Consider the following 25602-nt stretch of genomic DNA (forward strand, 5'->3'; position numbering starts at 1 on the left):
TCAAAGGCAGGACTAGCAAGGTGTTTGTTAGATGCTTTCAGCTGTGTTACCCATGAGTCAAAAGCACACTGCATGGCATACTCTTAGTATTCCACATGCAAAAAAAGTGCCACGGTGGTATTCTTGGAAAATATCACACTAGCAGAAATTTGAAGGCTTTTATATGAACTTTAATTGGCACATTCAATAACCATTACTCGTAGACATTCACGCGTGACAAGAGTCTTAAGGAGGACAGACTGTACTTAAAACATTATTTCAGGCATCTTCTGCCTCTGCTAACATGTCAAAATATTTGGAAATTGAATACTGCTTTTGAGCGTATTCACAACATATGATCTCTAGCTACATGTACTGCAAACATAAAATGGTACTTACCTGTAGTAATCAGCAGACTGTAGTGCCATATTTTCACATGCAAATTATCTCTCTCCACGGAAGCGAGCACAGGACAAGATGTACGGACATGCTCATTATTTTGTCTACCATAGGAGTGAAGTCTCTGATTTACTTTTAATCTAAACTGTGGGTGACTTTTGCGAGAAATCAGGGGGACTCCTGAGGCCCCAGTAGTAATCTGTGAGGATGGGCAGGAGAAGGTCAGTGTTAAATGGGGAGCATAGTGGAGGGTAAAAGGGGAAAGTAAATTCTACTCTGGATTCTTTTCTTGTTCGTGCTGTTGGTGTAGTTACGAGGGAGATTGATTTGACAGAAAGAAGACTTTCGCTGGAAATGGGTGACTGGCAAAAACTTTCCACAGAGGATGGGGGCTTGGGAATTATGGAGGCTGAGGATGGACAGTCTCAGATCGGCCAGCAGGAACTGCCCAAAACCCTCAGTTCAAGCAGAGACAGAGGTTCCAGGGCCTAAGGACTTGGAAGGAGGTATAAGGAAGAGTAAGAGGCTCTTGAAGGTCTCTCCATCGGGCAGTATCAGTCCTCCTCTGAAAAAGAATAAGATGGCAAAAAGACCCGGAAAAAGAATAAAATTGCCCCTGTCAACTAAACCTCACTCAAACCCTCTGGGCCCTGTGCAACAGTGCCCTGGTCTATGCTTAGCAAATTTACTGCCAAAATTTAAAGAAATGATTGAGTCCTGTTTGGCCCCGGTTATGGAGAGACTGCGGGCACTTGAAACAACAGTTTCCCGGTTGAGTGGTAAAGAATGGTCAAGGTTGGCCCCTGTTATAGAGGGCCCTTTAGACTCTAGGTGCCAAAGTAGTTTGGCTGAGGGGATGCCTCAACAAAAAGAAAACCCTAGTCCCCTGTTGAGAGAGATGCAACATCCCCAAAGTTATCCTATCTTGGGGGCTGTTAGTTATCACGTGGAGATTGCCTCAGGAGATTCTTTAGCAACTTATAAGACAAATTGTAGACGGGGGTCTGGTTGGCCACACTGTAGTGGTCTTGCTGATGATGTGGGTGGGCTCCAAGACAGTAACAAGTCTCAAACCCCACACTGGATGAAAGGTCCCCCCCCCTTGTTCGCTTAGAGCTCCCTCCAGCTTGTGCACCCTTTGTGGTGGTGCTCACCAATGTCATCCCCCCCCCCCCCCCACCTCCCCCCCTTTAGCTTCGGGAATAAGTGAGTCCACGTTCAACTAAAGAATAAGACTTGCCATTGGCTAAGTAAAAATTGTGATTTTATTTGTAAGGATTTAGAGGATATTTTATGTGTTAGAAGAATTGATTGGGTCGGGCCTCGGGTAAAGGAGAGGAATGGAGAGTGTGTGATTGTAAACTGCAGATACCCAGGCCTGGCGCAGAGGATCCTTTTGTCACAACGTCTGTCATTCCAGCTGAAGAGCAAGATTGGTATGGTCCTTTAAGTTTTTTTTTATAACCACACTCAGCTGAGTGACAATACCTCAACAAGGGAATCTAACAGAGGCCAGGGTGGTTTGCAGTCAACTAGTATGGGTAATGACCTACCCACCTCCTCGGAGCTGGAGAGGGTGGATTGACGCCATGTGCAGAGACACACAGACGGGGTGATAGAATCTCCTCTTGATGCCTCGATTACGGAAGGTGGTGACGGTCCAAACTTTAAGTGTTGCCTCATTTCATGGAATGTAGCAGGGTATGACTCTATGCTCCTGGACAGTCATTGGTTAAACTTTGTGGCACATTATGATTTTATCTTACTGCAAGAGACCTGGTCGGATGGGTTGGCTGTGCGGGATGTTTTCCAAAGATTTACAGTCCTGGCCGTAAGGTCTCAAGGCGGTCGTCTAAAAAGGTGGTTTAATCACCCTGATCCAATTCCCCAAATAGCAAAAGCCTATCATATTATGTGTAAACATCAGGGCTTCTTAATCACCTGGGTAGTCTTTTCTTACAAATTTAATGTTGTACTGGTTAATTTCTATAATGCTGTTTGGGACTCTGGTTGCCAAATTGAAGTTCTTTTTTATGTTTTGCAGAAAATAAAGTATAGACTGGAGGGGCTTGGGCTGGCTTTCTGTGCTGTGGTTACAGGGGACTTTAAGACTAAAATTGGGAGTCCTAATACTATGGAGTACCCGTTTGAACAGGATTATAGGATAAATTCAGCGGAGGGATCAAATGATGTGAGGGGCGGGGCCTTGATAAAAGGCTTAAAGAGTTTGGGTCTTTTGAATTTGTGCGATTTGAGAGTGGTGGGTACACAGCAGGCCCCCACTTTTGTAGGTAGGGGGGCTAGAACAACAATTGACTATATTTTTGGGTCCCCTCCCATAAGGAACATGGTCAGGGGCAGAGGAGTGGTGGTGCAGTATTTTAGTGACTACAATCCACTTAGGATTTCTTTTAATTTTCCTGAGACAATGAAGAAGTTAGTGCGGGGTGAGCCAGCCTTGGTGAGACCTAAAGACCAGGGCAGACTACTTGGCTGGAAGCAGGTTAACATTCAGCAAGTAACAGAGAGGGTAGTGGGAAAAAAACCTAAATCTGTTCTTAAGTGCTCTATTGGCTGACTCTTCCAGCCCAGGGGAAGTCATGGATGCTTTATCAGAAGTAAATGTGGATATCAAAGAAAGTATGACCGCAGTCGTCCAGCTTCGGTGTAAGCAGCAGGGTGGCTGGTTTAGTAAGCCCTGTTATGAGGCTAAGAAATTCCTGAGGAACGCACTAAAACAACAACCGAGAGACAAAAATTTTGTAAGAGATGCGAGGGCACACTATTAATCCGTCCAGAGGGCCAGGAAGCAACTGCTTAAGGAGCAGGCCTGGGAGGAGTTGTAAAGAGCATCACTACTCAAGAAGCCTGGCCTGTTTTGGAAGGTGGTTAACAGGGGCTCACTTGAGACGGAAACTTCTGAGGGGTTGGGATGTAATATTGCCCCAGAGACGTGGGTGGCCCATTTCTGTGGAATTTTCTCGGGGTGCCATATAGGGGAATCAAGGGGTGACCAGCAGGGACATCCCCCTGATCTGGCCATTAGATTCAACCTTGAGGAGGTAAAGGAGGCGCTGCAATGCAGCGCAAGTCATAAAGCCCCGGGCCCCAACCCTATTCCAGTGGACCTATATAAATATTGTCAACAGTTGTGGGCTCCCATTCTGCTTAATGTCCTCAACCCAGCGGTTAGTGCAGGAATTCCAGCTTCCTGGAGATCGGCATGTATTGTACCCGTTAATAAAAAGGGCAGTCGCAATGACCCGAAGTTGTACCGCCCGATTTCATTACTTGACTCTTCAGGAAAATTCTTAGGTCGGATAATCCTAAAACGTATTGAGGATTGGATGTCTGACAATACAATCCTGAGCAGGGTTCAGTATGGTTTTAGGGAAGGGTTAGGTACCCTAGAGCAGTGTCTAAATCTGCTTATGTTGATTGGCAAATATACACAAGCCAAGAGGGATACCCTGTACCCTGCCTTTATGGACCTAAGCTTCACTTTTGATAAGGTAAATCGCAGTAAGCTCTGGGATAGGTTAATCCAGATGGGTATGGATTCCCATATTGTGGCGTTTCTGCGTTACCTTCATTTAGGCATCAATGCTAACGTGAGAGTGGGGGTGCATGGGGAGTGTACAGAGCTGTTTCAATCAAATAGGGGCGTGCATCAGGGGTGTGTTTTGGCCCCTACCCTTTTTTGTTGTATACAAATGGGTTGTATGACTTTTTAGTTGAAAGAGGTAAGGACGCTCCTAAAATCAGTGGCAAGAGTATTCCAGTTCTGATATATGCGGATGACGCTGTTCTTATGGCACGCACCATGAATGGTTTACGTGAGGCAGTTAAAGTATATGATACTTTTATGTCAGCCTTGGATTTAAAAATAAACTCTAGCAAATCTCATTTTATAGTCTATGGCAAACCTTTGAGTAAGGTGGGTGCGCTGAAAATAAAGGAACAGGTTATTGGAAAGGTACAAGACTTTCCTTATCTTGGAGTGATTTTTGATGATAAGGTCACCTGGAAAACCTGTATCTCTAAGAGAGTGAGACTCTTCAATTCCACTGTAGATGCCACTTTTGAGTTCACTGCCAGGGTGGGTAACAAACCTATTAAAGCCCTGCTGGAGATTTATAGACATAAATGTCTTCCAGTTTTGACGTATGTGGCCCCACTTTGGGGCTATATGGAAAATAGGGTTCCGGGGATTGAGGAAAATAATTTTTGTAGAAGATTATTAGGTGTGGGTCAAAATACTTCTGGGTTCTGCCTGCTTGCTGAGCTGGATCTAGATTTTGTAGAAGACGCCATTAAAATTGCTCCTATTTTATTGTGGATCTCAATTTGAACTAATGAATTTGCGTCCCTTAACAGGGAAATCCTGCGGGATTGTCTGACTTGCGATAATGCTAAGGAAAGTCCTTGGTTGGCTTATGTAAGAAAGGTAGCCAGTACTTTGGGAAGTTTAGACATCTTCGATGCACCAGAGGGCCTATCTACCTCGGATAAAAAATGGGTTAGGGAGAAGTTCTTAAAAATATCAACAGCCAAGAGGGAGGAGGTGGAGTTAAGGAAAAAATCAGTGAGGGATTTTATCATGCTAAAGATGGGGGTGGGCCCAGAGACCTACCTCCTGGAGGTCAAAAATGTATGGGGAAGGACCCTCCTCACGCAATTCCGTTTGGGGGTAATCAGAAGTAATTTGTGTTTCCCCTTAGGGCAGTTTGACCAGAACTCTATAAAATTGTGCCCATGTGACGGTTTATCCCCACAGACCCTAATCCATTTTACTATGTTATGTGAGTTTTATGCACCTTTTAGGCAACGATATTTAGTCCCCCTTCTGAGGGAAAGGAGTTTCGTGCAATACCGCCCAGCTTTTATGTGACTGAGTATGACTTCTGATGCGCTGGTCTGGCATGGGATTGGCTCCTTTTTAAAGGGAGCTATAACTTGGCGGAACAATGCTAATTTTTTTACTTTTAAAATTTTTGGTTAGTGTTGGTTTTAAATTGTTGCTTTTTATGGAACCATTATTTTTGAGTAATGTGATTTTGTATGTAATTTTTTTTTTCCTTTAACTGTTTTAAAAAAAATGTATCTGGGGGATATGAGGTTTGAAATTTTGTGATGTGTTGTGTATTTACATGTCTTATATGTTTTTATGGTTGAAAACTTTCAAACCGAATAAAGATATTCTATTCTACTATATCTACCATAGAATTTACATGTTCCTCCCCATCACACAGAGATTGACACTTTACTTCTCCACTACATACGTTTCTGGTGTGGGGGGGGAACATGAGGCGGAGTCTTTGTCTTGGTGCATTGTGGGTTTTACAGGAGATACCACAAGTCATTTTGAAACCGTCCCTACTTCTTTGAACAAAAGCAACCTGTAACATTCTAAGCCAAATAACAGAAGGTAGGAATGTGCATGGCATGTGAAACTGCAGCACTCCAACCCTAATGTTACAAGTATGTTTACCTTTCTTCATTTGATTTCTCTCAGGCATATCCTTCCCTCTGAATGTCAATTCTGCCCAACAGTCTTGCTTTGATTGTCTAAGGTTTGCTAACATCTCTCAATCTGCTCAAATACTCATGGTTATTTGAGATTCTCTGGTGCTTTACCACATGTGCCTTCCCCGCTGGGTAACTAATTGTATGCAGTTTACCTTCTTCATAAATGCCTGGTTTATTGCCCACATTTTGGCTTTGTCCTATAAGGCTGTTCAAGATTGATTAAGCAAATTCAGAATCCTAAGTCCTCACTGAGAACATGCAAGCATTGTTAGTGCTAAGTCACTTTTTTGCCCACATGTTGTCATGGTTTTGACAGTCCTTGGTCTTCATGTGGTGAGGTTGTGTTCTGGTGGAGGCTCTGAGATGAAGGAGCCTAAAAGACCAATGTTTTAAAGAGACATGATGGGAGGAACATGTAGAGTTATAACACAGACTTTTTAAAAGTGTGAATTGAAGTTTTAACGTTCCTACATAGTCGGTTGCTGCATATACTGGACACATAATATGATGACTTTTTAATGGACAAAGCTGTAAAACTATGTATTTCAAAATTCCCGGGAAATGGTTACCTTGCTGTAGTGGTAAATACTTGTTCTGTTTTTCAGACAAAATTTGCCCGGGACCACTTGGCCTTGGTCCTAAATCAAGGATTAAGCACAGAAATTCAGCACAGTAGAGATTCCCTCCATTGCTCCAGCGGATATAGTACACAGACCACCACCCCATCATGCTCAGAAGACACCATTCCTTCACATAGTAAGTATTTGAGAGCAGTCAATGATCTTCAGAATTCCTCTGCACATTCTTATTATAAATATCAGCAATGACGCTGACATCAACAAGTTCCTAATGCTAATAGTACTGTATTGCAGTGATTCTTAACGTTTGACATCTGTGGGCCCCCACTTTATCATTACTGGAACCTGTGGAACCCCAATTAATCATTATTGGAAACCGGGGGCCCCCATGTGACTTAAAACAATACACAAAAAGTACAGAAACAAGCATTCAGACAAACACATATGTTACAAAATAATGTATTTAAATCACAAATACAAAAATCAAAGATTCAATCGGAAAGTTGTAACTTTTCTAAATTCAATTGAGATCCTTGTTGTCCATACTGTATTCTGTTTGATGCACTTGCACTGCTCCCATGAATCAGTCTGAGGATAGTAACTTCATTTTTTGCCTCCAGTACCAAATTCAATTGTACATTTGACTTCTTTATTATAAATGCTTTATAAATCGGTATTATTTAATTTTCTAATGAGTCAAGGACCCCATGAGTAGGCTTCCTGGACCACTTTGGGTCTCTTAACCATAGGTTATGAACCACTGCTATATTGTATTCTAAATGCATTTATTTAGCACATACTAAGCCTACAGATGAACTGAAACTCTTTATGGCCAGTATCATGCTACTTCAGGGCCCAAGGTTGATGATTAGTCCAATGCTATTGTTGATAACTGGGATTAGATTTTGTGCTCTCAAGGAAACCCTCCCATGCATTTGTTTTAGCAGTATGTTCAATTATTAGAAAATAGATATATTCATTACTGTGAGTTCATGAAAATAGTTGGTGAGACAGATAGGCTAGAGTAAATTAGTTATTGGTAGGTTGCAGGGATATGATTTTAAGGAAGGAAAGGGTGGGGTATAGTTTGGAAGGCTAGCAGGATGGCTGCACCCCGATCGAGCTACAATGGCCTCGGGAGAGAAACCGGCTGTGGAAACCATGCATGCACTTCATCCTGCTGTACAGGCGATGGCCCGGAGGGCATGATACCACCTTCAGCTGCCCAGCAGTCCCCAATGCAGTTATTGGTGGCAGTGGTGAGGAGAATGCTGGAGGATGATTGTCCTGCCGCCTAGGCTGCAACCCTCAGCTGCACTGGCAGTGAGAGAGCAGCAGTTGGGAGGTCGGGACAGCCAGCAATTCCATTAACCCTCCACACCCGCAACAACCTAGGGTAGAATGGGGGCCTGCGTACCTTTCCCCCTGGGAGTCCCTGGAGGACGCAAAGTTTAAGCTGCAAGCAGCTGCATGCACCAGTGGAAGACTTATGAACCTTGCTGGATACTGCTGCTGTGGCACCGCAGAATGTGATTGATCCAGGTTTGGGACTGAGCACTCCAATGTGTTGGGTATTCTTTACTGTTTACTATTGCAGCTTCGTGATTCTTAAACCGCATTGCTACTCTTAGGCTGCTTAAAAACCTACAGTGCCTACCTACCTCTTCTGGACACAGCCAAGCTCTCTCTGAGCGAGATTGCAGGGGCAAGGGGTTGATGGCCTCCTCCCCTATTGAGAGGGGACACCACTCCTGAGCCCCGAGGAGTGCTTTGAATGCGCTCTGTGTGTGCCCTTATGTCCCCTGGACTTTCCGTGTGGGAGCCTAGGAACTGCCACAGTGGGCTTGTGTGACTTTTTACATTTCTGCCTCTTTCGCTAGTCCAGACCCTGACTAAACCTAGCAAATGCCTACTCATAAAGCAGAACTTTAACAGGGTTGGCTGCCATATGAATCCAAAACAGCAACTCTGGACCCTACTTTGGCAATGGATTCACCAACTGAACCCAACTCTGATGGGGGGGGGGGTGAAAGCACTACTGATAACAATGCAAGGAAGTCTGGCCAAGATTGATGGGTAGATTGTTATGCTTATGTTGAGTTTAGACTCTATGAAGGAAAAGTTGGAGGATTGTGATCAGAGGCTGTGTACTGAATTTCCGACACCAAAGATGCCTTAACCTCCATAACCGAGGACTGTAAGTGCATGGCGATTTAGCTGGAGGTGGTAAAGAGGAAGAATAAAGATTTGGAGGTAAGGCCTCGGAGGTGCAACATTTGCATTTTGGGACTCCCAGAGACAGCAGTGATTAAGAGGGTGGAAGAGTATTTAGGACATTTACTTTTTTAGGTAAATGTTCTACCCAATTTGTGGTGGACATGGCGCCCTGGGACTGTATCAGGTTCCCGGGTGCCAACACATCCTATCCTGGCCAAGTTACCTAACTATAGGGACTGTGATACCATACTTGCCTTAGCTAAGGAGCGTACTGAAATCACACATGAAGGTACTAAGCTATCCTGCTACCTGGATCACGCCCAGGAAATACAGATCGCTTGTCAGAAATGTATGCCTTTGAAAAAAGCAGCTGAAGGAACTGAATATAAAATATGCGGTGCTGTACTCTGCATACCTGCAATTCTTCTATAATGTCAAACGTCACGTTTTTACAGGCCACTAAGCTGTGACCCACTTTTTGAACACACAAGGGAAAGAGAAAAACAAGACTCGACACCCCAGTGGGTCTGGTTCGACTCACGGCTTCAGTGACATTGAATGAGATGCTCACCTTTTAATACAGCATGCATGTCCTTGGCTGCCTGGTAACTAGAGGGGGGTGCTGGGGGCAGTCTAACCTGCATATCAGGGCATACACACTGCTTAATGCAACTTGGGCTTGTATTGTGAGTGCCGGTTGGTCTACAGAGTGAGAGACATCATACTGCTGTCTATCATACTATGGTTATACAATTACAAGTGTGGCACTTCATGACTTGTTTTTTTTCTTTTTCCCCCATATACAAGCTTGTTATAGTTCTTATGGTTTTCTGTTAGCCACCCCCATGTGCGAGTTGTCTGCCACAGGGATTGTTTTTAAGAAATATGGGGTATGTGTGATGGGATGAGAGTAGTGAGGGGGGAAATGTCACTGGTCAGACTAGGCTCAGCAGTGGTGGATGGGTGGGGTGGGTGAATATCAGGGTAAACAATTCTATAGTTACATAAATGACCACTATGTGAAAGTTACTGCCTTGCATACACTACAGTTTGAGGCCTATGGCTACCACTGTAGCGACTGATCACCAGCCTTGTCTGAAATGCATGACTTGGAACGTGTAGGCCCTAAACAATCCAAAGAAAATATGTCAGGTTTTAGCATGTGCCTCCAAACACTCGATTGACATTCACCAGCGACAAAAGACCTATATCTTGCCCCATAGAAGTAAGCATGCAGCTAAACAATAGATTTCCCTCAGATTTTTCACCACATAGTCCTCATACCTCATGCTTACTAGGCGCAATCACCAGTTTTGTCCCTTCACATACTGCCTGACCCAGAGTGAAGATCCCCGATAGTTCAGGGGATACTGCAACAAACACACCTCACCATTGTCAACACTTACAGGCCCAAGCATGACGACTCTGGTTTCTGTCATACAGTGGCAGCATGCTGCTTCCACCTTAACCCAAGCACGATACTATATACAGGGGGGGGTGGGGTTTACTTGACATTACATGACACCCTTGGTGGCACAAACGTCACATCTCAACATCATAGTGGTACTGGAGATGTGTTACTGACTCAAGACCTAGTAGACCTGAGGAGAACACGATCGGGTATCAAACGGGAATATACAATTTGCACAGTGGTTCACAGATTAACCTCCAGGCTGGATTTCTGGTTGGGGACCAAGGATGTAGTAGGATGGACACATGACAATACACACTGGTCCCATACATTGTCAGACCATTTCCCGCTGATAATTACGCTACACTTACCAGGGGTGGATGGAGCGTCTTGTCATGGTGCTTTGGGAAGAATTAGACAAGCCACAGTGGCTTACTTTTACATGAATAAGAACTCAGTGCCGGGATGGGTAAGAGTATGGGAGTTAGTGATGGCCTACTAGTGGAGTTCTGTATTGTAGGAGGCTAGCCTGGCTTGTAGTGGGTACCAGAGGTACTTACACCTTGTGCCAGGTCCAGTTATCCCTTATTAGTGTAGAAGAGGTGTTTCTAGCAGCTTAGGCTGATAGAAGGTAGCTATGGCAAAGCAGCTTAGGCTGAACTAGGAGACATGTAAAGCTCCTATACCACTGGTGTCATATACACAATATCATAAGAAAACACAATACACAGAGTTACTAAAAATAAAGGTACTTTATTTTTATGACAATATGCCAAAAGTATCTCAGTGAGTACCCTCAGTATGAGGATAAGTTATATACACAAGATATATGTACACAAACCAAAATTAGGTAAGTAATAGTAAGAAAAGTAATGCAAACAGTGTAGAATTACAATAGATTGCAATAGGAGCACATAGGTATGGGGCAACACAAACCATATACTCCAAAAGTGGAATGCGAACCACGAATGGACACTAGACCTATGCGAGCTTGTAGAGGGTAGCTGGGACTGTAAGAAAATAGTGAGGGTTAGAAAAATACCCCTCCCCAAGACCCTGAAAAGTAGGTGTAAAGTGTACCTACTACCCCCAGAGAGCACAGAAGTCGTGATAGGGGGATTCTGCAGGAAGAACAAACACCAGCAATGCAACAACAGTGGATTTCCGGACCTGAGTACCTGTAAGACAAGGGGACCAAGTCTAGTAGTCGCAACAGTGTCGAGAGTGGGCAGGAGCCCAGGAAATGCCAGCTGAGGGTGCAAGGAAGCTGCCACCAGTTGGAAGAAGCTTGGAGTTTTGCAAGAAAGAAGAGGACTAGGAACTTCTCCTTTGGAGGATGGATGTCCCACGTCGCAATGAAGCTTGCAGAGGTTTTCCCTCGCAGAAAGACCGCAAACAAGCCTTGCTAGCTGCAAGGGTCACTGTAGAGGTTTTTGGGTGCTGCTGTGGCCCAGGAGGGACCAGGATGTTGCCACTTGGAGGAGGAGACAGAGGGGGTGCCCAGCAACTCAGGGCGCCCTCACAGAAGCAGGCAGCACCCACAAAAGTACCTGAACAGGCACTTAGAAGGAAAGTGAACCAGAGTCCATGCGAAGTCACAAAAGGGAGTCCCACGACGCCGGAAGACAACTCAGAATGTTGTGCACTGCAGGAAGGAGTGCCGGGGACCCAGGCTTGGCTGTGCACAAAGGAAATCCTGGAAGAGTGCACAGGAGCCGGAGCAGCTGAAAATCACGCGGTACCCAGCAATGCAGTCTAGCGTGGGGAGGCAAGGACTTATCTCCACCAAACTTGGACTGAAGAGTCACTGGGCTGTGGGAGTCACTTGGACAGAGTTGCTGAGTTCCAGGGACCACGCTCGTCAGGATGAGAGGGGACCCAGAGGACCAGTGATGCAGTCTTTTGGTGCCTACTTTAGCAGGGGGAAGATTCCGTCAACCCACGGGAGATTTTTTCGGAGCTTCTGGTGCAGGGTGAAGGCAGGTTACTCCCAGAGCATGCACCACCTGGAAACAGTCGAGAAAGCCGGCAGGATGAGGCGCTACAATGTTGCTGGTAGTCGTCTGGCTACTTTGTTGCGGTTTTGCAGGCGTCCTGAGCAGTCAGCGGTCGATCCTTTGGTAGAAGGTGAAGAGGGAGATGCAGAGGAACTTTGGTGAGCTCTTGCATTCGTTATCTGAAGAATTCCCCAAAGCAGAGACCCTAAATAGCCAGAAAAGGAGGTTTGGCTACCAGGTTAGGAGGATTGGCTACCAAGAGAGGTAAGAGCCTATCAGAAGGAGCCTCTGACGTCACCTGCTGGCACTGGCCACTCAGAGCAGTCCATTGTGCCCCCAACACCTCTGTTTCCAAGATGGCAGAGGTCTGGGACACACTGGAGGAGCTCTGGGCACCTCCCCTGGGAGGTGCAGGTCAGGGGAGTGGTCACTGCCCTTTCCTTTGTCCAGTTTCGCGCCAGAGCAGGGCTGGGGGATCCCTGACCAGGTGTAGACTGGCTTATGCAGAGATGGGCACCATCTGTGCCCATCAAAGCATTTCCAGACGCTGGGGGAGGCTACTCCTCCCCAGCCTTCACACCTATTTCCAAAGGGAGAGGGTGTAACACCCTCTCTCAGAGGAAATCCTTTGTTCTGCCTTCCTGGGCCAGGGCTGCCTGGACCCCAGGAGGGCAGAAACCTGTCTGAGGGGTTGGCGGCAGCAGCAGCAGCAGCTCCAGTGGAGACCCCGGAAAGGCAGTTTGGCAGTCCCTGGGTACTGTGCTAGAGACCCGGGGGATCATGGAATTGTCCCTTAATACCTTAATGGTATTGGGGTGACAATTCCATAATCTTAGACATGTTACATGGCCATGTTCGGAGTTACCATTGTGACGCTATACATAGGTAGTGACCTATGTATAGTGCACTCGTGTAATGGTGTCCCCGCACTCACAAAGTCCGGGGAATTTGCCCTGAACGATGTGGGGGCACCTTGGCTAGTGCCAGGGTGCCCACACACTAAGTAACTTTGCACCCAACCTTCACCAGGTGAAGGTTAGACATATAGGTGACTTATAAGTCACTTAAGTGCAGTGGTAAATGGCTGTGAAATAACATGGACGTTATTTCACTCAGTCTGCACTGCAGGCCTGTGTAAGAATTGTCAGAGCTCCCTTTGGGTGGCAAAAGAAATGCTGCAACCCCTAGGGATCTCTTGGAACCCCAATACCCTGGGTACCTCAGTACCATATACTAGGGAATTATATGGGTGTACCAGTATGCCAATGTGAATTGGTAAATTTAGTCACTAACCTGTTAGTGACTAATTTGGAAAGCAGAGAGAGCATAACCACTGAGGTTCTGATTAGCAGAGCCTCAGTGAGACAGTTAGGCATCACACAGGGGACACATACAGGGCACATACTTATGAGCACTGGGGCCCTGCCTGGCAGGGTCCCAGTGACACATAGACTAACACAACATAAATACAGTGAAATATGGGGGTAACATGCCAGGCAAGATGGTACTTTCCTACATGTATAGAGTATGGTGAACTTCTAGCCATGCACCTCCTTGAAATGTACAACTAAGCTTCGCAGAAAGGGCCAACTCCCTCCTGTCTCTCTCAACTCAGCAGACTACTCTGGGGTTTGCACTTCTTCTGGCCATGTCTCACTGCCCTGGACTTTTGCCGGCATCCTGTTGCCTCTAAGCTGATGTCAGCACTGTGGTTAATGATACCTCTCTGGCCAGCCCCAGGGCGCTACCGTCTTGGATAAGGCTGCTCCTTGTCCTCATTATTCTGCTTCTTCACCACCACCCCCCTCATTTGCACATGTGTGTGTTCTCCTACTATTGTAAGCCACCCAATGTTGTGTTCTCCCTGGCAGGACCTCAGCTTTTAATCTGCAGTGGAAGAAGAGATGAGTAGAAAAATGTCTATCAACATTTTGCACTTGTTATCACGTCCCTGCACCTTTCTTTAGATGCTTTATTTTTTGTAGTGACTATAAACAGTACTCAACAACTTAATACATACATAAAAAAATAAGAGCACTTTAAAATTAACTGCACTGTTACTTCTAGTAACCTATATACAGGAATTAACCAGAGCATACAAGTGACAAAAGCAAAACAAATAAACACATAACACATGTTCTTTTCTATGATTATTGTATTTCTACAAATTAGCACAACTCATTTCACAGATCATAACCTCTCCTTACTTTTTTAAAGCTTTATTTATTTATGCATAAAATACAGTACTAAGGATGAACCGCTATGGAAATCAGAGTAGATATTTATGTCAAAATAAGACATGGCGTTGTGTGTAATGCATATTTTATAATAATAGGAATAAAAAGAAATAATGAGCCTGTCAAACAGGCAGGATATACTCCCATTCTCTCCAGTGCCTATACCATCCAATACTATCCAATTCACCGACCCACTATCATTAAGCCTAAGCTACCCTTCCTGTGACCTAATCCCATCTGACTCATAATAGCGCAGTGCCCCTCGTTCTCCATTGCCATTCCCCTCCCTCCTGTCAAGCTAAGTCTGAAGTGGGCCCCAAATGTCCCTAGAGTGTAATATCACAGGTAAGTGCACTGTATGTTTCTGAGTTTGTACTGCGAGACTCCAAGTCCATTAGCCATTTGTCCACAGTGGGAGATGTTCCCCTTTCCTACGCCATAGCTACTCAAAGCTTACCCAGCAGCAGGGCCAGTCTGACAAATTTACTAATGTGGTTAGATACTGGTTTAACATAGCCCAGCAGCACAGTTAGGGCCTCGGGTCGTAGTGTCTAGACTACAATGTTGGTTAAGGTAACGGACACTTTACTCAAAGACTTGGAGATCGTCCTGAAGTCAACGACAGGTGTAGGAAATCAGCTGCAGGAGTGCTATATCTTTCACATGCATTGCTTTCTCACCCCCACATACCTAAGCAGCCTTGCCGGGCTGTAATAAACCTGGTGGAGAAAGTTTGAATGTATTTATCTATGTCTGCCATTCACAGAAACATCTTTCATGACTCAACAGCAGTATTCCCATTGTGTGCCCGTCATTTTGCACACCCAACGCTTCCAACCACCTGGTCCTGGATTATTGTGCCATCTTGGGCATGTCTCTCAGGATTAGCATGTCTCTAAGAATTAGTGTACATTGTGGTGACTGGTTTTGTGGCCAGGGCACTGAATGCGCAAGACTCGATAATCTCCACCCTGCTGGTTCTTGGGGATAAGTAGGGAACGCTTCTCTTACCGCTGCTTGAAGCCTGATATAAAGAGCTATTGATAATGGTGTTGAGTGGTTGTTTACAAGTTATTCCACAAGGCTAAGAAATCTGCCCCCCCCCCACATATAAATCTCCCACAGTTCAGAGTTGACGGTCCTGCAGATGCTGCATAGTCAATGGTTTACTCGTAAGTGGTAGTTTGGGGTTATGTTGCAGTGCAATATACAGAGTGTGTTTAATAGCTATACTTAACAGTTTGGCTAGCCGTGCCTCTGCCCAGGTCGTGCAATGCTCTCCATGTATGTCAGGCCCCGGTCTTGATGCTGGTTGCATGATAACAGTGTTAAGTTTATGGGTGTTGCTAAGCCCAATTTCAGATTACTGTGTGGTAGTTGCCTAACATTGTGGAACCAGTGCGTGGCAAAGTACTCTTGGTCACTGCCTGCAGCACTGTTGTGGACTTTGAAGTGAATGTGACTGCAGAGACCACTTCACATATTAGGGGCCCTGTGTGCACTTGATCTGGAACCTGTGTACTTTAGGGGGAGGCCCCTGGAGAACAAGTGGAGTGGGAAGGGAAACAGGAATTCGCTAGTGAAATCATTGCATTGCCATTGCACTCAGGCACTGTGGGATTCAAGAGTGTAGGATAAAGATTTGAGGTGCTTGAGAGGTGCCAGAAACGATGACAAGCCTATGAGTGACCAACAAACGGGGACCCTGACTGTACTTGAGGGTGAGTGGCTTTAATGTAAGGAGTGGTCCATTCTTCACTGCTGAAGAATGGGGCCCCTAGAGGCATGCACATGTGGCGCATGCAGCACTCTTACTTGATGCAGATTTACCTCTTGTGTTTAATAGAGTGACAGCCCAATAAATGCCCTGTTATCTTAATGTATAGGTAGCCTGTTTGAATGGAGGTGATCCAGCATTTGATTGTATTGTACTTGGGCTCCATATAAGCTTAAAGCATTTTATTTTGTGAAATTGATTTTAAATCCTCATATTCAAGGGTCAATTTGTAATTCCTATATTAAGATCACAAAATAGGGTATCATCAGAAAGCATGGTAAACTTAAAATTATCTACCTCAATGTTTGTGTTATGCTAATGCTTTAGGCCAATGATTAAAGCGTAATGGCAAATAACAAAGTGGGGAGCAAGTGACTCTGTCTGGCCCACCTCTATCTTGGAATACTTCCAGTGAAACCACCTTTCAGGCACACCGATAAGTGTTTGTTATCCTGCTATGGTCCAATAGAGAAAGTTCTCTCTGGATCCTGTTGCTTTCAACTCTTCCGTCAAGAAGTCCCAGAAAACGCAATTGAGCACATTCTCAGCATCAAGTGCGAAAAGCACTGACTTACTCCCTCCCTTCTAACTTGAAAAAAAAATATATGCAGTGCCTTTTTATTATTCCCAGCTTGCCTACCTTGGATAAAGTGCCCTTGGTTTGAGTGCATTATGACTTATATCACTCCTTGCACTCTTGATGTTAGAATCAAGATCAACCATTTGTAGTCAGCATGTAGCAATACAGTAGCTTTATAGGATGTGCAGTCTATGGAAAGTTTGTTTGATTTAAGAGTACATTATAATATACTGTTGGTCATTATCTAAGTCACCACCACTCTCTGTGCTTCTTCATAAATACCTTTTAAAAGCATCTGTATTAGTTATGGACCAACTTTTTATAAAATACATTAGAATAGATGTACAAGCCTTGCGCCTCAGATAATATGAGGCCCTTGATGGCCATCACAATGTCCTCTTTGGTTCTTGTTACCTCAAGTGATTCCTGGTCAAGTGCACTCAGTTGCATGAGGCCTGCCCCTTTTTGGTCTCGTCTACATTGCGAAAAGTACAGGGAGCTCACAGAACCCATTGCTTACTCTTGAATGGCTTTATTGTCACTTTTATTTACTGATTAACATGGCATGTGCCATTGTGGATAAGAAAAAAACAAAAATGAGTAAAATGACCACAGCATCTTTAATTGGGCACACATGCATAGTGACGCATGCATATCCCCAGAGAAAGGCACAGTCTTACAGCATGCCTTTTTTCTTTTTTCTTTTTTCTTTTTTTAAGCAGTTTGCTTTTTCCCAATACTGCACAGCATCGGCATAAATATGAGTAGCCGATTGGATAATAAGGCATAACATGTTGGCTTTGCCAGTGCTTGTTTCAGTCTGTGAATCTGTGTTATTTCTTTTGTGTGTGAGCTTTTGAGGACATTGAAAGGACTCCCAGTGCTGAATATAACAGGGCAGTAATACTAATGTGTGGTAGAGCCTTATCACCGTGCTTCATACACTACCCTGTGGGTCTGTGTAAAATTTCCTAGCTTTTGAGCCAAAAAGTTTCAGTTCTATTAAGGACACAGAGGTGAGTATTATCCTATGCTTTCTTTATTTTATCACAGTATCCAAAAACATTATAGAACAACAACTAAGTGATGGACTAAAACTCCCATGAGTTCAAGCAAAAGGTAGTCATATGTCACTGTCCCACATAAAACCATCCCCAAGAAACAGCTTTTCCTCTTTCTTTATGCAAATAAGGAAAAATGTGATCTTTCCCTTACAGGTAATCTTGTTTCTGTAAAGCACCTATTAAATAAAGAGACAACGGTGGGCCTAGTTAGGCCACTGCAGAAGATGGCCTCCTGAAAGACGAGCTTCATCTTCTGGTGCGCATCAGGTGTTGCCGCAGTGCCATCAGAGCTGTTGGGACCGCAGTTCAGATCTTCACCCTGTAGGTCCCTGGGCCCCGACTCCCATGGGGCACGGCACTGGTGATCAGTATCCCATTGCAAGGAAGGTCTTCTCGCCGCCCTGAGGGCATACCTCGGCCTCAGGAGAGGGGTGTGCTGTAAATGAGCAGGCCGCACAGCTGCAGTGCAGCCCATGACATGACACAATATGATCTGAGTCGACTGCATGGATCGCCCTTGCTGGGGCAGCACCATCGTCCTCTTTCGGGGCCGGAGAGGGACACTGACGGGGGCCCTTGTTGGGGATGGTGATAGGCGGTGCCTGCTCAACCGAGCACCCATTTCTATCCCCCATCCCCACCGTACCTCCACCTATATTCCATACCACACAGGAGCAGCTTATTTGTACCTTGGCTGGCGTGCCTCCCCTCAGAGGATGGCCCTGGCTTCCAGAGGGGCAAGACCGCACAGGAAGAGACTACAGCAGGTTTGATAGCATGCATCATGGCATAGGACTGCTGAATTCCCTTCTCTACCTTCCCTGGTTAACTCTTGCTGCTTGGGGCTGTGTATGCCCACCCCCGCCCCTCTGGGTCCACTGGTGGGCACCTTTCACGGAGAGTAGGGTACAGCGCTAGGCCATGCACCCACGCCTACTCTTCTGGTGCCATCTTGCTCATCTGGCCTGCTTCGGAGTGGGACCCCACAGTCCATGAATGCCTGAAGGGGGTGGTGAGCTTGCTGCTTCAGGGGGTCTGGTGAAGGGGCCTTCTAGGACCTGGACCCAAGCCCTAGCTTGGACAGCAGGCCATGCTAGTGGGGTTCATTGACCTACTTCCCTCTTCATTGGAGTTCCCCCTTACATCCCAAGCCTGCATGGATCCACCTCCTCTACTTGGGGGGGCTCCTGGACCCTCTTCGGCACCTTTGAACTTAGTGGCCACCACGACTCCTCACTCCTTCCTGACCTCTCCTGTCCCGCATTCACCCACAATCCCTACCCTCAAGGACTAGGCATACCTCACCTACTCCCCCTGCCTCAGTGACCTGGACCGGAGGTAGCCTTGACAGCCCAGACGTGCCACAGTTCTGCCTAGTGCAGACACAGACAGGGCAGTAGTGCACCCCAGAGCCCTGGGCCCCCACATCCATGACTGATGGAGACATAAGGCCAGTGCACACTGCCATGGGTGGAGCTACCCCTCCTGGACTTGGGGCACACTGTGCTGCAGGACTGACCCCCACTCTCCCTGTCACAGAAGGGCCCCTCTGTCCTTCAACTGAGGTCCCTGTCAGCTCCACTGGTGGATCGAGTTCCCCCTCCTCTCGCCCACGGACCCAGCGATGCTCTTGGGTAACTCGACCCGCAATTTGCTTTTCACAGAGGTTGCTTTACATTCCTGCCCTGCAACTACTCCTCTGTGTCATCCGCTGCTCCAGTCAGCACTGCTTCATCTTGCCCTCCTCTGGACCCTATGATATATCGCATCCTCCAAAAGGTCAGTGTAGTGGGTTGCCTCCTGGATGAACCAGATGCCAAGATGTCCGGCCACACTACGGAATCAAAGTTCATCTGGGTGACATAGGCTTCAGCGAAAGGGTGGGGGACGTGGAGGAGCATCTCAATTGCCTCCTGCACAAAGACTCGGAGCTATGGCACCTGCACAGCCAACTCAATTACCTAGAGGACCAAAGCTGCAGGGGCAATCTCTACTTTTTCGGTTTCCCTGAGTGAGCGGAGGTGTTCCTGATAGACCTCCTCCCTACGCTTGTGGGATTGACGTGCTCTTTTCCTTCAGAGATTGAGAGGCCACCCCCTACGACCACTCTGCCTGGTGCCATTGGAGCCGGCGGACCTCCTCATCCCCTGTTTTCTCCGCCATGAGCAGGTTCAGCAGCTCCTGACTGCGGCCTGTTTCCATTGTCCGTATGACTTTGAGACGTGAGATCAGCATCACAACAGATTTCTCAAGGGAAAACAACAGCAAGAGGAAGGCCTTCCTCACCATGAGGCCCCACTTGCAGAAGTTGGACATCAACTTTGGCCTCTTTCAGCCAGTGCACGTCAGTCACAAAGAATGGAGGAGCTAGGGACTTCCTCAACCCAGGGGACCTAGTCTCATTTCTGGAGGGCCTCATTGATCAGGGGATGGACACCTTGCCTGTGGAGGCAGCAACTGTACTCAGCTCGACAGAGGACCTCATCTCAGCGAGCGAGGACCTGAGATCCCAGTGGGGGTCGCCATCAGGATAGTTTGCTGGACTGCTAAGTCTGATCTCAGAGGGGCAAGTTGAAGGCAATACGGGCAGTGACAGAGCACACACAGGACTGTGGGCATGCTAAGTCTCGCTCCCCTGCATAAACCCAGCCCATCTGTGGACTGAAGCGCCCCCTCCCTCCATTGCTGCGGCTGCTGCTTGCCCGCTCCGGCTGCTGCCTTTTGGGACATTCAGCTTCCCTCTGGACAGATGAGTGAGTATTTTCATACTGACCGAGTATCTCTCTCTCTTTCAATTATGTTTTGCTGTGATTTGCTGTTTATTGCTATTGTTGCCATTAATGTCGCTCCCCATTCATTGATGTTTGTTGCCAGATATTACAGCAGGGTGTGGCTTGTTACCCTTGCTGCCCAGCTAATTTTCTTCTGTTCTCATCATGAGTTTACTGAGGCCCGTGACCCCACTGTGGCCCTTTCAAGCAGATACTTGGCCACTCTCTCCACAACCTTGGCCCTGTGACTGTGACCTCCCAGTTCTCCTCCCCCAACTTCCCACCCCCTTGCCCTACTTTCTTCCCCTTGGCCCTTCTCAGTTCTCCCCCACCTCCCTGCTCTCCCTATACTCTCCTTATATTCCCCTCATTCCCCTTCTCTAGCCCAACCTCCCCTCCAGCCCCCTCTTCTCCTCTTCTTCCTTTCCCCACGCTTCTGCTCCCTTCTTTTCTCTCCTCTCTTTCTCTTTCTTTCTTTTTCTTCCTTTTTCTTCCCTCTCCCTCCCACCCCAGGCTCACAGGTTCTAGTCTGCCTGTTGCTGACCATCCCTGACGATGGTGTTGCCTTGTCACTGTGTCCTGGCTGTCACGGAGCCCTGGCTGTTTCAATTGCACCCATATGTATATTTGTCCAGGTGGGCTGCCACACGTTTTGTACAGCATGATGAACCGGCTCTGTACTGCTTGTTGAACCATGTTCACTATCCATTCCCTCCCTATATTTCCATTCTGTACCAAACCTTAATAATGAAATGTAAAACAAATAGAGACCACATGATTAATTGATCCTGAAGAACGTCCGAAGGTATGTACAATGCACATAATCTAAAAAAATATATATATTTTAAACATGTCCACTGAATCACATCTCGGTAAAACTTCCATTGGTAAAAGTTCTACTTAGGTCAAATGTAGGCCAGTGAACTCTCAAGGTGGGATGAATGTCTTTGGGCCTGATTTAGATCTCTTTGGAGTGGAATACTCCGTAACAAATGTGACGGATATTCCGTCTGCCATGTTACGATACCATTAAATCCTATGGAGATCATAATAAGGTGGCGTGAAATCCGTCACATTTGTGACAGAGTATTCCCTCCGCCAAGATCTTAAAACAAGCCCTATGTCTTCATCTGGGTGGTATAATCCTCCACACAGTGTCCTTAATAGAATTGAAACTTTCCGTCACGCTATCTAAGAAATTTCTAGAAGTAAAAGATATTATAAATGCCCTTCCTTCCTTGTCTTTGTGGCTTAACACTGCACCCAATCCTTTACTGCTGGCATCAGTTGTGATGTAGCTATACAGATTCAGATCAAAATACTGTAAAGCTTACATTTTATCAACTTCTGATGTGATGTGGCAAATTCTTCTTGGCACTCCTTAGACCATTCAAATGTTACTTTGTTTTTCAACAATTGTCTTAGGTGGAAACGTTTATCAGCAAACCATGGAATAAATTTAGCACAGTACTCAACTAATCCCAGGAAAGATCTGACATCATCCTTAGAACTCCGAGATGGAGCTGCCTTTATAGAGTTCACAAGAGATGGTTTTGGTTTGACTCCTTGAGCCCCAATGTCAAGTCCCAAATAAATTACACTTCTCTAGCAAACTTGCATTTTGAGAATTCCACCGTTAAACCACTTTTTTTCAAATATGTTCATCACAACTCTTAACCAAGAAGCATGTTCCACCTTGTTTTCTCCATAAATCAGGATGATGTCCTGGAAAAATTTGAATCCAGTTTTATTTCCCAACAACTGAAACATAAGTCTTTGAAAGACCGCAGCAGCAGATGCCAATCGGAAAGGCATCCTGTTAAATTGGAAACACCCAAAAGGTGTTATGAACGCCGTATATTTTTTTAAGTCAGGTGATAAAGAAATCTGATGAAATGCAGTTGACAAGTCTATTGTAGAGAATATTTTTGCACCTTTGAGAGACATCACCATTTCATTTATCCTTGGTAAGGGAAAACGATCAATAACAATATTATTGTTCAAATGGTGCAAATCCACACATAGTCAGATTTTACCATTACTGCGGCTGGCCACTACTAACGGAGATAGTCATTCTGAAGCTTCAATTGGTTCTATTACTCCCAACATTACTAATTTGTCCAGTTCCTTTGACACTTCATCTCTAATCATAATCAGAACATTCCTAACTTTGTGTACCTTTGGGGACAGCATTGGTTTTCAGAATTATACGGTGTTCAAATCCTTTCAAATTACCCAAGGTTGTGTTGAAAACAGATGGAAAATTGCATAACAATTCTTAGCAACATCCAACACCTCATCCACTACTTTCACCTGTTCATCACTGTTGGGATCAAGACTAATGTGCAACTTCCCCTGGTTAATCCAACCCAGTACTGGTGGTCCTTTCTTACTTATATACAATTTGGCTCATGTACACCTAATTTTGAATCTGAAGGTTAACCATCTATAACCCAGCATCTCAATCTTCTCTCCACAACACCCTTGCGGTTGTATGTCTGGCTCACATAGCCCCTCACCACTCTTCTCCACAGATTTGTTCCTCAGTATTTCTTCATTTACAGTAGTATATGGAAAACCAGAGTCTACATATAATTTCATTTTAACTTCACCAATGCTTATTTGACACTCTGGTTTATTTCTTATTTGCTCTTCATTAATATTTAAAATCAATTTATTTAAAGAACTTAAGAAGTTATCACACTCATTCAGATCACTTTCTCTATCCTCTGTATCTACCTGCTTGAAGTTCTCAACTATGCATTTAACATTACTGTGTTTTTCTTGCAAACCTTGGCAAAATGACCGATTAATCCACAATTACTACATTTCCTTTGAGGTGCTGGACATGTCTTGCTATAAGCTAGGTGATCATTGCTACCACACCTGTAACATTTATTTTTCTCTTTTGAAGAACATTGAAAGTCTTTCCTATAGGTTTGGAATTCACTTTACAGATTATTTCAGTTTCTTTTTCCTTAGACAGTTACTCCTTAGCGCACCTACCTGACATATCTGCCTTCCGTACAATATTCATAACATCTTCCAATAGTGAATCACTGTTTAGCCATAAATGTTCTAGAATACTCTGATTACGGACATGCATTCCAAGATGGTCTGTAATTAATTCATTTTGTATGGCTCCAAACCTACAATCAATAGCTATTTTTTCTTTTTAGCTCAGCCACATAATTTTCCACTGATTCATCTTCATTTTGCTCATGTAGGAAAAATGTATACCTAGTAATACCAATACAAACTTTAGGTTTGAAAGAGATATCTGATAGAGACTTCTAGTTGCAGATTCCTTACCTTAGAATTTTCTCCCAGGCATCAGACTGGATCCAGAGATTTGTTCTTCAAGCAATACTCTTGCGTGGGTTGATCCGCGGACGTCTGCATCGTCGTCGACGTGATGACATTGGGAGTAGTACATAGACGCCACCTCAGAGCAGTGGCGCCAGTTCTTTTCTTTCCATGCCACATGCTGATCCGGTGAGAGCTACCCTAGGTCAATTTTTGACCGACTTTGACTCTTTGTCAAGTTTTTGTGAAGTTTTTGGTGCGTCGAGGATGTCCCTGAAGATCGCCTTCATACCTTACGAGGGCTGTCACCACATGATGTCTGTGACCGATCCGCATCAAATTTGTTTTTGTGGTGGTACCTGGAGTGCGACCACGACCCGAAATCGTGCTCCAAGTGCAAGGCCATGCACCCAAAGGCCTTGAGGGTGTAGCCTCTCAAGTTTATGGCGACCCGGGCTCGACCAGGAAGTCGCAGTTCTCTTGGCTAAGGGAGCCATGTAGAGGGTCCCTTCGCCAGAAGTAGGTCATGGTTGTTTTCCCCGCTACTTTCTGGTGCCCAAAAAAGACAAGGGCTTACGTCCTATCTTAGACCTTTGGGCCTTCAATCTCTTCCTTAAGAAGGAGAAATTCACAATGCTCACCCTGGCTCAGTTCCTGTCTGCCTTGGACCCAGGAGACTGGATGGTATCTTTGGACTTGCAGGATGCTTATTTCCATATTCCCATCCTGCCTGCCCACAGACGTTACCTACGATTTGTGGTAGGCCAAGAGCACTTTCAATTTACTGTGCTCCTCTCCGGCCTTACGACCATTATTGGGTGTTCACGAAAGTGATGGCTCTGGTTGCAGCTTATCTACGCGGGGAGTTTGTCTTCCTCTACCTCGACGACTGGCTGTTCAAGGCGGACTCGCCCCAGAAAGTCATTCCCCACCTTCAGACTACAGCAAACCTCCTGCACACGCTGGGGTTCACTATAAACATGCCAAACTCACACCTGACTCCCTCTTAGATGCTTCCTTTCATCGGAGCTGTTCTAGACACAGTGCAGTTTCAGGCCTATCCTCCCAAAAAGCGAGACCAGGATATTCAGACTATGATTCTGATTTTCAGCCCCTGTCTTGGGTTTCGGTGAGACTGACTGAGGCTGCTGGGCCTCATGGTCTCCTGCATCTTGCTAGTGACACATGCCAGATGGCATATGCAGGCTCTGCAGTGGGACTTAAAGTTCCAGGGGGCGTAGCATCAGGGAAATATGTCCGACATGGTCCAGATCTTGGAGGGGACTGTGAAATACTTGCAGTGGTGGCTTTCGAATCGGCATGGAGTCAACGGCAGATCCCTCTCCCTTCCCCAACCAGATCTATCCATAGTGATGGACGGGTCACTTCTGGGATGGGTCGCCCACATGGGCTAGACCGAGATCAGAGGCCCCTGGTCTCCGGCAGAGTCTGTGCTCCATTTCAGTCTTCTCAAGCTCCGGGCGATCAGACTTACATTGAAAGCATTTCTTCCCTCTCTTAAAGGGAAAGTAGTGCAAGTGTTCACGGACAACACTACCGCCATGTGGTACTGCAACAAACAGGGCAGAGTAGGATCCTGGACCCTTTGTCAGGAGGCACTGCGCCTCTGGACATGGCAGGCACATCAGGACATCACCCTGGTGGTTCAACATCTGGCGGGCTCTCTGAACGCCAGAGCAGACAAACTCAGCCCTCGATGCATAGCCGATCACGAATGGCGTCTCCATCCGGAAGGT

At 45.8% G+C, this 25602-nt stretch overlaps 1 protein-coding gene across 2 annotated transcripts in view; it reads left to right on the forward strand.

Moving 5' to 3' along the window:
• Window positions 1–25602, forward strand: part of LOC138304101 (protein MTSS 1-like) — a 545913-nt gene that overhangs the window by 437536 nt on the left and 82775 nt on the right. For both annotated transcript variants that reach the window (XM_069243840.1, XM_069243841.1), the window contains exon 12: window positions 6513–6663. In XM_069243840.1, the coding sequence (XP_069099941.1) occupies window positions 6513–6663 (151 nt within the window). The remainder of the gene's footprint in view (window positions 1–6512; window positions 6664–25602) is intronic.

This window comes from Pleurodeles waltl, chromosome 7 (assembly GCF_031143425.1).
Source record: "Pleurodeles waltl isolate 20211129_DDA chromosome 7, aPleWal1.hap1.20221129, whole genome shotgun sequence".
Classification (NCBI taxonomy): domain Eukaryota; kingdom Metazoa; phylum Chordata; class Amphibia; order Caudata; family Salamandridae; genus Pleurodeles; species Pleurodeles waltl.